Consider the following 15162-nt stretch of genomic DNA (forward strand, 5'->3'; position numbering starts at 1 on the left):
AATAACACCTTATAGTCTTCATCGTAAATACAGATAAATACAAGTATCGTAATGTCTTATGACTTAAATAATAAAACACACATAACAAATATTTAATATTATAACGTTATGCTTAAACATTGTAATGGCTTGAACGTTTTCAAATCAATTATAATACCAGTTCGATATTGTAGATTCTGCGATGAGAATATTTCAGATGCGCACATTATGACAGTGAAGCTGAAACTATATATTGTGCAGCCTTAGTATTGACTGAACAATCTTGGCATTTTATTGTTGGCCTTTCATTCATGTCCACAACTGCATCTCTAAACACACATACTTGCCATTCAGACCAAATTAAGTCGATATTCTGCATTACCCACACAGCAGAAAGCCTGCCATTGTTATACCTCTAAAACACATGAAATCCATTTATAAAATGCAGTGCATGGTTTCCCAGAAGACAAACAGTGTAAACACTGGCCAAGAAACACAAGCTTTCTTGCAACGTGAGAAAAGGGAGGTTTTGGATAAAGCCAAAATATTTGACAAAAGGCCACGGGATCCATGCAAATAATTCAATCTCAGGGCTTTCAGAATGAGTGTATGTGTTTATGACTGACCCTGCGTGTCCTCTCCACATCTCCACAGGGCAACCGCTTCACAAAGTCAATGCCGGTAAGGGGTGTGCCAGTGGGAGGAAGCAAAATGGACGCATCCATCATAAGATACTCCACGTTTAGAGGCTTACTCTATAAACACATACACAAAGAGAAAAAGTAAAGACATTAAACACTAGATTTGGTAGTTGGTACTGGTTTCTCAAGCTTAAGTTAGTGTTTACTGGGTCAGTAAGTTGTGGTTATGTGTGACATTTGAATTTTTATTTCCACATATTGTAACTCATTAAACACAAAAGGTACATTTTTAATGAAAATCCAGGCCTCCGTTTTAATTATAGTAACAGTTAATAATGATTAACAAGGCTGTCAAGCTAAAAAAAAATAGTAATAAAATGAAGAAGCATAAATAGAAATTATGGAAGTGACAAGAGTCTATACTACCCTCTACACAATGTCTGTTTGCAACATGTCAATCATATGAAACAACAGTACGCTAATCATACGTAGTAGTTTAATGATACTTTGTTTATAACTAATTATTAAACACACACACACACGCACGCCCGCACAGTTGAAGTCAGAATAATTAGTCTTGAATTTTTTTTTTTTTTTTTATATATTTTCCAAATAATGTTCAACAGGGCAAGGACATTTTTACAGTGAGTCTGATAATTTTTTTTTCTTCTGGAGAAAGTCTAATTTGTTTTATTTCGGCTAGAAAAAAAGCAGTTATTAATTTTTTTAACACCATTTTAAGGACAAAATTATTAGACCTTTAAGTAATTTTTTTTTTGATAGTCTACAGAACTAACCCCTGTTATACAATGACTTGCCTAATGTTAACCTGCCTAGTTAACCTAATTATTGTAGTTAAGCCTTTAAATGTCACTTTAAGCTGTATAGAAGTGTCTTAAAAAATATCTAGTCAATATTATTTACTGTCATCATGGCAAAGATAAAATAAATCAGTTATTAGAGATGAGTTATTAAAACTATTATGTTTAGAAATGTGTTGAAAAACTTCTCCGTTAAACAGAAATTGGGGGAAAAATAAACGGGGTCCAATAATTCAGGCTTCAACTGTATATACATATTTATTTATTTATATTTTATTCATTCCCTGGAAGGAAGTATGGCACACAGGTTTGCTGCAACCTAAAGGAAGTAAGTTATGAACATCACCAGGAAACAATTTTCTGCTAAAGGAAGCAGTTAAGCATTAGCCACTCCTTACCCAGAAATACTCTGATAACAGAGGCTTCTCTCACTTCTGAAGCAGGATGTGTTGCTGTATCATCAGGTTTTGACACACAGCAAGAGTAAAGTTGCAACAAAGACAACAATGATGTGTTCAGTAAAGCCGCTTACCATCATACTCCTGTACTCATCCTCAAACATATCCAGGAAGATCTCCTCCCCCTGAGGGAAGAGAAACAGTACAGGGAAACGATTACCAGACAGGAAAATAAAACACACAGTACCCTTCAGTTTGTGGTCATATATAATATAATATAATATAATATAATATAATATAATATAATATAATATAATATAATATAATATAATATAATATAATATAATATAATATAATATTGCATTATATTATATTATTTAGCAAGGATGATATGAAATAATACAAAAGTTATATAAAAAATTATATATAATATTTTATATATATATATATATATATATATATATATATATATATATATATATATATATATATAATTGAATAAATTATTTAAAAAAGTAATACTCACAAAAACATTAAGCAGTAAAACTGTATTTAATAATAATATAATGAAAATAATAATATAAAAATAATAATAATAAAATACTTTTTAATTATAGTAATAATAATAATAATAATAATATCTTATTTTGATAATTATAAAAATAACAGCAACAATAATGAGCATTTCTTAAGCAACAAGCCAACATATCTGAATGAATATTGAAAGATCATGTGACGGGGAAAGACAAATATCAATTAAAAGCTGACAATATGAATGAAGCACTCAACTTTGACCATACAGAAACTAATTTCTAATTGTTCTTATTTCAGGATGACTGTAACATTAAATGTAATGTTATTACTCAACTTGTGTCATCACCCAACATCAGCACTCTCAAAAGATCAATAAACATGAATCAGTGATTCACGCTCAGTCAATGAAAAGTCCCAATGGAAGGTTAAAGGGAAGAAACATGCTGAGAAAAGGCGGTAATAGCACAGAATTAAAAAGAAAAGGCGTATGAGTTCAATTATTCAGAACAGTCAGACTCCACAAATGGAGTAAAAAGCCATTTTGGTCACTGGATAATTTCAATGCTTTCAGTTCTGCTATTTCATTGTTTTGACTTCACTGTTATGCTGTAGCGCAGACAAAAGAAATGGCATATAGTAGGTGTGACCAGACTTCTGACTACTACATGTCTATTCAGTTTCTTGGAAAAGTCGGGACACGCTGATCCCATTATGTACGCCCGTAAGGAGCACAGATCAGATAGCAAAAACACAGGTCCTCCCAGGGCTCACTATAATCCCAGAACAGAACATTCAGTTATGTCATTATTTACATGCCGTCCTCAATCGTTCCAAACTTCTTTTGCATATAATGTTGTTTGGAATGTGCGTAATGCGTTCTTAAAAAGAGTTTTCAATGAAATGTGAAAGCAAAAGCTGCCCTCACAGAACACCATCACGGCAGACCACTCAAATTTCAGGACTTCTTGGAAAATGACAAAAAAAGTGAAGATTAAAATAAGGCCTGCAGGCTGCTATAAAACATGGGAAAAATCCTTTACTGAGAAGGAAAAAAAAAATGAAAAAAAAACAAAGGTTAAACACAATACTGTACTTTGCTGTCTTGCATGAATCTGAGTATTATTTTTAATGGCAGTACACTTTCACAGAAATGTCTCTATGTGAAAATACCACCAAGAGCGCTGACTTGTTTCAGCAGGAAACTGTTGGGATTTTCCAGAATATCAAAACAGCAAAGTCTTTAGGATGAGAGCTTAACTTTTCCTCAGACTTAAAAGGAAATCAAACGCAAGTGGGATGACTAGGGGATAATTACGAAAATGATTAGCAAGAGAGTCCGTTGCTTTAAACCATCCAGATTCCAGTAAGTGCTTAAACGCTGGTGATTTTCATTTGATCTGAAATAAAGGGAAAGACCATCTTGCCTTGTAAAATTGCCTCAGAAGGTGAAGACTCTCTTCTCGGGCTCCCTAAATATAAAAGAAGATCATTATAGAAATGACTGAGTTGCACAATATAAACATTTAAAAGGTCCCTTTTCCTGTAAATTAGACTCGTTTCAAAATAAGAATGAAAGCAGTCGTTACTCAATAAAAGAAAAATTACTGGGAAAAACCAAAGTGTCCATACTGTTAGGAAATGGTCGGTAAGTTAGACATATTAGGCAATCCATTTTGGATAGCCTTGTTTGCAGTTGTTGACAAGCCAATCAGCATGATTCAGTCTCTTTTTTAATATTACAAATTTCAAGGGGATCCTTTTCGGTAAGTGAGAGATAAATTCATGTGTATTTCCTTATCTTCAATAACAAAGCAGGTTATAAACAATACTCATCACTAAAACATTCACCACAATGTAGTACTGTTGAGTATTTCTCAAATATAATATACACGTATAAAGAAATATAGAATAGCACACATTTGACTCGTTTTAAATCTTGTTTTAAATTTTTTTCCTGGTAATTAAAAAAGTCACAGGTTTAAACCATGTAAAATAAGATCTGTTTTCCTGTGTTAATATGTCACCAAAATATCTTCATAAGAATACTCTAATGAAACATTCATTAATAAATAGTTGTTGGAAGTCTGAGAAAACAAGATGATTTAAGATCATTTAAGAGATTTGATTTTCCTACAGGTAAAATATTGCTCAAACTGGAATTCAAATATTACTTGCGTTTATGAGAGTGAATTAGATTAATATGTTTATTCATGTAAATAAGGGGTGTCCAAAATCAGTCCTGGCCGGTGTCCCTGCATAGTTTAGCTCCGACTTGCTACAACACACCTGCCAAGATGCTTCTAGTATACCTAGAAAGAGCTTGATTAGCTGGTTCAGGTGTGTCTAATTGGATTTGGAGCTAAATTCTGCAGGAAAACGGCCCTGCAGCACTGAGTAAATGATTCTTGTTCTTGATAAATTTCATTATTTGATCACAATTGGTATTATTTCAATATTTACTCCTTTTTGTTTGTTTGGTATTTATGTTTTCAATAATTTCTTACATGGGAAAAGTGATGTTATATATGCTAAACCATTTATCACAATATATTATGCTTTATAAATAACTTTTTGGAAAATAAAATGCCAAAAAAATGGTGAAATGATGATTCAACATATTAACTTATTGGAACTTGATCTTACAAAAATATATAAACTAGTAAGTGATTATCCAAATTTTTTATTACCTTTAAAACACTTAAAACCTTCTGACTGACAAATAGGTAAAACCTAGGAGTTTAATAAAATTAACTTTTCAGAGCTGCTCTGGGATAATTTAACAGACTCTTCCAGTAAGTCATCTATTAACTATTGCTGTAAGTCTTTGCTAAAAAAAAAAACTACTGTTATAGTGTATGACATTTAAGTAGGGGTCACATTTTGTAAAAATTTGATATATTGTATATATATTAATTGTGACAAAAGCATTTTATCTGCTGATGAAGAAAAAAGTCCACACGTGTACACATACAGTTGAAACCAGAAGTTTACATACACTCTATGAAAAGGCAAATTAGCATTTTTTATGTCAGATGTTAAATAATACTAAACATTTTCTCTTTTAGGTCAGTTAGGATTACCAAAATAATTTATATTTGCAAAATGTCAGAATGGGCGATGCGGTGGCGCAGTAGGTAGTGCTGTCGCCTAACTGCAAGAAGTTCACTGGTTCGAGCCTCAGCTGGGTAAGTTGGCATTTCTGTGTTGAGTTTGCATGCTCTCCCCGTGCTCGCATAGGTTTCCTCCGGGTGCTCCGATTTCCCCAACAAGTCCAAACACATGCGGTATAGGTGAATTGGATAAGCTAAATTGTCAGACTCCAGATGAATAGAGGTACTAAGCCAAAAAGAAAATTAATGAACGAATAAAATGCCAAAATTATATATATATATATATTATATATATATATATAATTATATATATATATATATATATAAATTAAAATTATATATATATATATATATATATATATATATATATATATATATATATATATATATATATATATATATATATATATATATATATATATATATAATTATATATATATTATTAAATATTTTTTTTTATTGAGAATATTTCATTACTTTCTAGACAGTCAAACGTTTACATACATTCCCTTATTATTGTGTAAAATTGCCTTTAAACTCTATAACTTGGGTCAAACATTTTGGGTATCCTTCCACAAGCTTCTCACAATAGTTTGCTGGAATTCTGGTGCATTCCTCCTCACAGAACTGGTGTAACTGAGTCATATTTGTGGGCTACCACCCCCATACTTTACAGTTGAAATGATGTTCCCAGTCTTGTAATCTTCCCCCTTTTTCCTTGAAATGTAACGATGGCCAAACAGTTAAATTTTAGTTTTATCAGACCACTGAACATGTCTCCAAAAACTAAAGTCTTTTTTTCCTGTGTGATTTTGCAAACTTTTTAGGGTGCTTTTGGAGTACTGTCTTCTATCTAGTCAAGTGGCCTTTCAGCCCATGTCAGGACAGGACTAGTTTCACTATAGATAACGAAACACACACACCAGCTTTAGCCAGCATCTTCACAAGGCCTTTTGGGTTTGTTCTGGGGTTGAAACACATGGTTCGCACCACAGCACATTCATCTCTGAGACACAAAATCCTTCTCCTTCAAGAGTGGTATGATGGCTGGACATTCCCATGTTGTTTATAATTGTGTACAATTGTTTGAACTGATGAGCGTGGCCAATTGTTTGAACTGAAGAGCATTTGAATTGATGAGCCATCTGGAAATTGTACTCAAAAAAGAACCAGATTTTTGGAGTTCCACAATTCTCCTCCTGATGTCTTGGCTGATTTCTTTTCATTTTACCATGTAGTCACACAAAAAAAGCAGTGTGCTTGAGGTTTGCCTTAAATACTAATCAACAGTTGTGCCTCCAATTAACTCAAATGTTGGCAATTAGCCAATCAGAATCTTCCAAATCCTTGTCACCATCATCTGGGCTTTTTCAAAGGCACAGTAATCTTAATGTATGTCGACTTTTGACTTTTAAGAAAAGTTATAAAAAATTCTTAAAGAAATATCTCTCTCATAATTATGCTATTAAGCAAATATAAACATTTTTGGTTATCCTAACTTACTAAAATAAAAAAAAAATTAAGTCACATTTAACATCTGACACTAGAAAAAATGGTTATGTGCCTTTTTATACAGTGTATGTAAACTTCTGGTTTCCAATGTATGTGTGTTATGTGAATAAAACTATAGTTCTTTAAATATATTCACAGCTTTCACCATTCCCATTTGGTAAACTTGAACTAATCATAAACACGTTTACTAAATCTAAAAGAGATCTATCAAATCATATTACCCTGCTGGCATTCATAAAATGCTGAACATGTGATAGTACAGCTGCTCTTTGTTAGGACACCTACCTCCAAACAGGCCAGATGGATATCTTTTATAATGCACTGAGAGCCAGACAGCACTGACTGTTTCAAAAGCAGACAGCTTAACTCCAGGGTGGCAAGACGCACCTTCCCATCTGAAACACACAAGCAATTTGTCCAAATTTATGTCATCACAGCATAGCATCAAGTGCATTAGGAGCAATTGTTCTAATTTTATAGATCAATCAATGTGATCTTTTATAAAAATAAAAAAAAAGCAAAAAAAAAAGAAAGAAAAAAACATCTGACTACTTCTGACCATCTCTGAGTTTCTCTCTTCTGTTTAACATCAAATATCACATTAGGAAGATTATTGGATTTATGGTTTTCCTACTATGGATGTCAATTCTTCAAGAAAATAATATTTTGTGTTTGGAAACCTTTAAGGGTGACTACATGTTTATTTTTGGGAAAAATATCTTTTGAAAAAAGAAGTATATGACATTAAAATAGATTTTATATGATTGTGTGTTACCATAACACCAGCCAAACAACAATGTTGGCACACAAATGTGCTGCAAATGAAAGGAAGATGAGTTCAGCTACTTGTCACGCTAGTGTCACAATGGATTCTGGACGGAAATGTCAAAATCACAAATAGCCAATATCATACAACAGGATGACATCATGTGTATATTGTGGGCTTAATCAGTTCTACATTTTTGTTCTAACTATAGCTGAGTACCAGTTTTGAGCTGTCAGAAAACTATGCAAGAACATGTGATCATGAAGCAAATCGACATTCAAATGTCACAACAATTACATAAGATCTAAAAGGAGAAATTGGCTTTAATTTTTCTTAACAAAGGTGAAAGAAATGGACGGTTAGAGGAAATGGTTGCAGTTTGTGTTACTCAAGGCTGTGGTAAAGGCTACGGATCTAAAGAAATGTATCAGTCAAAAAGGCATTTAAAATGACCCTTTACTAAGCTCTGACCCACTTGGTTGCCGACTCCTGAAGCTTTTCACATTATTAATAAACTGCAAATAGTATGATTTACCTAATAAAGTGGTAAATAATAAAGGGATGTTATTTTGCGGGCTAGAATGTTGCACCGCAAAGTGTTACATCTGCTAATATTTCTTGAAAAAAAAATTCTCTCTAACCTGTGCAGACATCTTTACATTAGAAATAAGCAAATGTCACTTCAGAGAATTATTGTTAGTCAAAACAAAAACTGGTAAAAAAAAAATATATAATAATAATATATATATATATAATAAAATAAAATTATTATATATATATATATATATATATATATATATATATATATATATATATATATATATATATATATATATATATATATATATATAGAAAAGTAAAAGAGTAAAAAAGTATTTTAAAAAAACAATGAAAGAACAACCGTTTTAAATATATCAATATTTTAAACAAAATAATAGCTCATTTTTAAAAATAAATATATTATAATAGTAAATAAATAATGCTCAAGTACAGTTTTAAAGGAAAATAAAATGATTACAACTGATTATGAAAAGAAACTGACTTGAAAAAAAAAAATCAGACACATTTATTAAGTGAAGTTTCACAAACTAGAGGATTTTGAGAGGAGCACGTGATATGATTGATCGCAGCTGGTCTCACATCTGTAATCATTAGTAAGCCAATCGGATCATTCCAAACTCACTATAAATAGCCCGACAAGCATTACTCCCTCATCTTCGCTTTTTGAAGAATACCCCCATCCACCCCATCTCCACCTTTTCTCCTTTACCAGAGGGAGCTCTCGAGAACTACCTGATCTCGTACCCCTTACATGCTTATTACATGCTTACTAGCCTTTATTTTATTGCTTGCACTTATGTCCTAAAACACTTAATGGTTTCCTTTATGTAAGATAAGTGAATAGTATGCAACATCCTTAAATGATTCTCTTAAATAAAGGGGAATTACCTATTAAGTGTCATATAGCCTATGGAAATATTAAAATGCTTTAGGTCTTTCGGAAGCGTTTGGGCTGAATGTTTGACAGCATTTATCGAATGGAGGATGTTTTATATTATGGATGGTGCACAGTGTCATTTCTCTGTTAGTGGCAAGAGCACTCGATGCACGATGCCAACAATCGGTCAGCGAGTAAACAAATATAATGAATGAAAATACATAGGCCTGTGCGTATAGACATATAACATAATGCTGTACAGTAACATGTCATTTGTTTGTTTTGGTTGTCTTCATTTTAATAGTTTCGTGAATGATGCGATGGTGTGCTTTATCTGTCTGCCTGATTCCTGCTGAACTAGGTGGGTTGTGTGACGTTTGATTGTGGAGACGTTCTAGGGGCGGGGTTTGGGGGAAGCACTGCGGGCTACTAGTCCGACAGTGGAAACGCAGCATGATTTCGGTCTCACTGCTCATGCTCGGCCCAATAAAAGTCCAAGCACACACTGGCACGACAGTGGAAATGCGGCTATTGAACAGGTGGGAGCCCTGGACTCAATTATCTCCGAGCTCAGGGATCTCTCCTAGGACAGCATGCCAAACCTGCTATTAAAATTAAGCAATATCTAAGTATGAACTATTGAAGTACTATCAAAAAAATAAAAATGAAAATAAAAATCCAACCAGGTACATTTTGATTTATTTAATGTTTAACCACTTTCTAGTTTGGACGAAGATCAGATGTCTTAAAAACACACCTGATATTTGTCAAACAAACCACACAGAAGAGGTTTTGTTTAAGCTGTGTGTGTACATAAAAAGTTGCTCAATCACCTGGCTGAAGGATCAGTAAAGGACTACACTGAATAAATACTGAGTGCTTTGGTTTATATAGTCAAGTTCAGACACACCAGTGGAATCTGCAGCTTGAAATATTAAATGAGCATGTCTAAGCAAGTGAAGGATTATTTTTGGAATCATCAGTAAATGTGCGAATGATACGAGTAGGACGTGCGTGTGTGTGTGTGCTCGTTTTTAGGTCTATGTACCTGGTTGAGCAGCTTGGCTCATGATTCGGATCACTCTCTCCACCAGCACCTGACTGTAAGTGTTCCTCTCTTGACTCGGCACAGGTAGCTGGATTCTTTCCAAGAGCTCTGGGTTTATACCTGCACATACACACAAGCTCACATAAACAAGCTATAAAAATAACTATGAAGTCATCTAATTTGTTACATTGGTGCAACCACATAATCATTGCATCGCAGTGTTAAGCATTATTAATTGTCCGTGTACCTACGCATAATTTCTTTCCTCATTTTTGTTCATGCTAAATTTAAACTCTCTCACAGACATAAAAATGTAGTTTTGTCAATTTTGTATTTTTCTTTCTGTCACATTTTGTTTTTAAACACAAAATGAAAATGCAAGTTAACCGAAATGAATAAATGACTTTAAAATATGTTCTTTGTGCCCTCTCTCCGCTGATTGGTTGACCAAACTTCAAACTGTGCCGTCATCAGCTCTTAGTCAGTTTTGTCAATTTAACTCAATAACTCAATTCATGGTCTACTGTCTGGCCATGAATTCGGCAGACGCACATTTTTAAAATAATATTTTATACCATACGCTATTCGAAATATCTGATATTGCAATATTTAATTTTTCTGCAATAAATATTGCAATATTAATACAGTTTCTGAATACAGTTTTTTTTCTGGGAGGTCTAACAGTATTCAGGTACAGAAACTGAAAAATTACAATACAAACATGCTTTTCTTACTTTGCCTGGTGTCATTTCTAGAACTAATTTCTAAAAATTTGGATTTTTTCTTTAAAAAAAAAAATGTTATTTTTGCTTTAAAATGTAGATCTCTGAACTAGAAACAAGACAAAATTTGTACGATTTTTTTTAACAAAAAATCTTATAAATAATTCAATGCACTTCCAAGCATCATTATTTCTTGTGCCAAAATGTGGTCCAATTTTAAACTCTCTTTAAATGCAGTCACTTAAAAACATGTTTTATACTTGTGAATTATTTAACTAAACTTTCACTCGATTATGGTTAAACTTAGCAATGACTCAATAAATCAAATGTATTCTGTGGCTCCTGATCAACTATGATTCAGACTGAGAATTACATATTCTGCGATGTGACTATTGCAAATGAGCACATTGCAATATCGATATGGAAGCGATATATAGTGCAGGCCTACTGCATCTTGAATATAACACATAACTTTGCAATCATAGCCAATAATAAGCCCCAAAAAATTGTTAAGACCTTTTCACTGTAATGTCAAAGCGACATTCATAACCATCACATGATCATTTTATTATGATGAATTGTTGCTCAATAAACATTTCTGCTTATTCTCAATGCTGAGAACAGCTGTAAAAATACAATAGCTGTTTAAACCTTTTTGGAAACCAGAACCATTTTTTTCCTCATTTTTATTTTTTTGAAGGAAGTTCAAAAGAAATGGTTTCATTTCTGCCTTTACTGTTTGTACAGTTCCATACTCATTCATTCATTTTCTTTTTGGCTTAGTCTCTGTATTAATCAGGGGTTGGGAATGAACTACCAACTTATCTAGCATATGTTTAACACAGTGGATGCCGCAATTCAGTACAGGAAAACACCCATACACTCTTGCATTCACACCCACACATAAAGTACTGATAATTTAACTTAATTAATTCACCTATACCACATGTCTTTGGATTGTGGGGGAAAAACGAAGCACCCGGAGGAAACCCGGGGAGAACATGCAAACTCCACACAGAAATGCCAACTGACCCAGCTGGGGCTCGAATCAGCGACCTTCTTGCTGTATCGCCCCCTAGTTGAATACTACATATTTCAATACAACAGTATACCATAGTAATGTTGTGGAAATATTGTGGGTACTTCAAAACAAAGCTGATTATTTTGTCTCCACATTTTTATAATATTATTATTTTTTTTTTATTACTTTTTTAAGGGCAACTTATTTGGTTAAAATAGAGGTAAAATATATATTTTTAAAACAGGTAAAATAAAGATGCACATATATTTTGATATAGAGAAGATCATGTATAAAGTACTACAATACAGTTATCTGTATAATGTTATGTAAATAATGTCAGCAATGGCAATTTGCATCATTTTATTGACACGTACAACACCCTTTTTTCTTATTTGACAACCACAAAATTGGTAAATCAAACATTAGTGTCAATTAGTATGCTTTGCTTAAGTCTATTATTCCTGTGAAGATTAGATACCTTTACTGTGAGACATGGCATACAGGAGGCAAAGCACAAACAGTGCCTGGTAATCCTCTGTGTCGCAGTCCAATGCAGAATACAACATGTCCAGGAAGGGCCTTAAAAAACAAACAAATAAGTCAACAGCCATCATTTCCACTCTTCAAAACAGCAAATCTACCCACTGTAATGAGGACAATGTGCAAAATATTCAGTGCATGGTTTATGATGATATACTGCATTGTCTGAGAGTTGCAAACATGTAAGGCAATGACTAGGTGAGCTATTATCTGGAAATCAAACAGGATATAGTCTGGGGATAAGAAGCGCATTTTTTATGTAGACTAATGGTGCACGAACTAAAAGTGTGACTGTCTCCCTTTTTCAATGGCCTGCACTCACATTACTCTTTAAATGTAGATGGCCAAAGCACTTATTTGTGATGTTTACAGTGCAACAATTTACTTGAGAAAAAAATAAACAAATAAAAAAAATTTGGAAGAAAAAGCTTTGATGATTGACGATTTTTGCCTCTTAATTGTCCTGCATGGATCAGAAGATTATTAAGGAGGCATCTGGTGTTGGGCAAGTAATTAAAGGGTTCTTACACCTTTTCCAACTTCAAATTCCAGCACTTTTCAAGCACTTTCAAGGTGCATTTTTATGTTTTTCCAGCACCTAACAACCACTGTAAATTACGATTATATATAGAGTATATGTTTTTTTTTTCTTTTTACATTTAAATCCATTGTGCTATTAAAAAAAAACACAATAAGGCATTTCAACCTAAATTGTTGAATACTTTGGAGCATAGATTTATTGACATTTATTCACAGACTTTACAGTGAATGATTAAGTCATTTTCAAAGTGGACTTTAACCCACCAGAAGTTTTTTTTATCCACTCTTCGAAAAGTGTAAAGGGTGGATTAACATTCACCACAAGATCACTGATCAGATGTGCCATTATCTGCAACTTTAGGTGGTTTCTAAAACAAAATCTGTCAGTGTTATTTTCATTCTCTCGTATCCAGACATTTACATTTATGTGGTTGTAGCTCCCTGTCATCTGAACCAAGTGATTGACAGCTGATATTAACCAATCCATTCACATTCAGTTCAAGAGCAGTAGGTCAATCAGAAGCACTGCAGGCTTTGTTTACTGCAGCAAGTTGACATTTCAACTGTTTCAACTATTTCTGTGTGCTGCGTTTTGCTTTTTTTTTTTGGTGCAGATATGCATTCTGCGTGAACGTCTCCTAAATCTGCGCAAGTGGTGAACATTTTGCAATGAAAACTGGTCGTACAGCAACTATTTGTGTGTGTACTCACACATATGCCCTCAAATATATTTTGAGCTTACATAGATAAAATGTCAGGCTTTTATGCAAGCAAAACAGTCGCAATTTTAAACCCTGCAATTTCAAATTCAAGCAGGTTCATGCACTTTGCCTGAAATCCAAGCACTTTTCTAATCTTGAAAACACTATTTTAAAAATCAAGTATTTTCCAGGATTTCCAGCACCTGTGCGAGCCCTGTAATTAGCAACCATTTCTTAGAAACTACAATTTACGTTTATTGATAAAATGAGAACTAGGTCTGTTACAAATCTAAATATACTCGAATGCACTAAATTATTTGAAAAATGTACTATTTAAAAATTAACAAAAGATGTTTTAACGTGGGTCAGGAGATAATTTGGAGTCAGATTAATCGTATTTTGAATGTCTGAAAAAATGTTGTTCGTTTGCAAATGTACAACTTTCTTGTAATGACTACGTTTTTAAGTCTCAAATGATGTTCAAACAAACGATTTCTGTGAAAATGGCTTTTTCACAGACATGCCGTGTGTGAATTGAAACTCGAGAAAAAAAAAAAATCCGTTTTGGATTAGCTTGGGAGACAGTCTGCACATGTCCTAGGCTCTCTTTCCCTGGAGCATGTCAACCAAAACAGAAAAGCTTTGCTGCACTTCAGTGGAACTGAGAGTAACAAGCCAATTGCAAGATCATTGATTCAATCGGTTCAATGCTCGCCAAGACTTTAAACACTCACAAAGCCTTATTTCTGATTAAAAGAAACAACTAAAACTGTTGCTACTCAAATTTCACTTTATTTTAAATAAAACACACCGCTAAAGTAAGAATTGTGACATAATGCACTAATATATTTTTCCTATTTTTTTATCAGAGTTTTTACAGGTTTTATCAAGTCAAATTGAAGACTTTAAGACATTTAAGATCTTTTTAAGACCATTATGATTGAAATTTCATACTTAAGGCTAAATGCTAAACACCTTAAAGCTAAAAAAAATAAAAAAAACTGTGGAAGACAAGAAAACCATATTGGTAAGTTGAGTTATAAACTTTTATTAAAACTTTTTTGAGATGGAATGTTAGTGACTGGATGGGTGTTAGTCTGATTGGGTAGCTTTACATAGACGTAGTAAAATTAAGATCTGTTTATAATTATTTAAGACCTACAGTACAATATTTCAGTTAATTAAAGACTTTAAAGCCTTAAACTTTGTTTTTTTAAATTTAAGACCCCGGTAAATGTCCTGTACATGAAAACTAAAATGAGTAAAATTAGCTTTTTATACTTCAAAATAAAGAGTAAAGCCATATATTTGGTCAGATGCTTTACTTATTTTGAATTGTAATAAGCTCATATGTGTATAGTTAAAACATTTTGAGGACTGTTAAATTTAAC

At 32.9% G+C, this 15162-nt stretch overlaps 1 protein-coding gene across 8 annotated transcripts in view; it reads right to left on the reverse strand.

Annotated features, from left to right (window-relative positions):
- clec16a (C-type lectin domain containing 16A) overlaps positions 1–15162 on the reverse strand; it is an 81275-nt gene that overhangs the window by 34002 nt on the left and 32111 nt on the right. For all 8 annotated transcript variants that reach the window (XM_005163918.5, XM_073944522.1, XM_005163916.5 and 5 more), the window contains exons 12-17: positions 12469–12569; positions 10248–10367; positions 7281–7390; positions 3798–3842; positions 1974–2024; positions 606–734 (exon numbers count right to left, since the gene is read on the reverse strand). In XM_005163918.5, coding sequence (XP_005163975.1) covers positions 606–734; positions 1974–2024; positions 3798–3842; positions 7281–7390; positions 10248–10367; positions 12469–12569 — 556 coding nt within the window. The remainder of the gene's footprint in view (positions 1–605; positions 735–1973; positions 2025–3797; positions 3843–7280; positions 7391–10247; positions 10368–12468; positions 12570–15162) is intronic.

The sequence above is a fragment of the Danio rerio genome, chromosome 3 (assembly GCF_049306965.1).
Source record: "Danio rerio strain Tuebingen ecotype United States chromosome 3, GRCz12tu, whole genome shotgun sequence".
Classification (NCBI taxonomy): domain Eukaryota; kingdom Metazoa; phylum Chordata; class Actinopteri; order Cypriniformes; family Danionidae; genus Danio; species Danio rerio.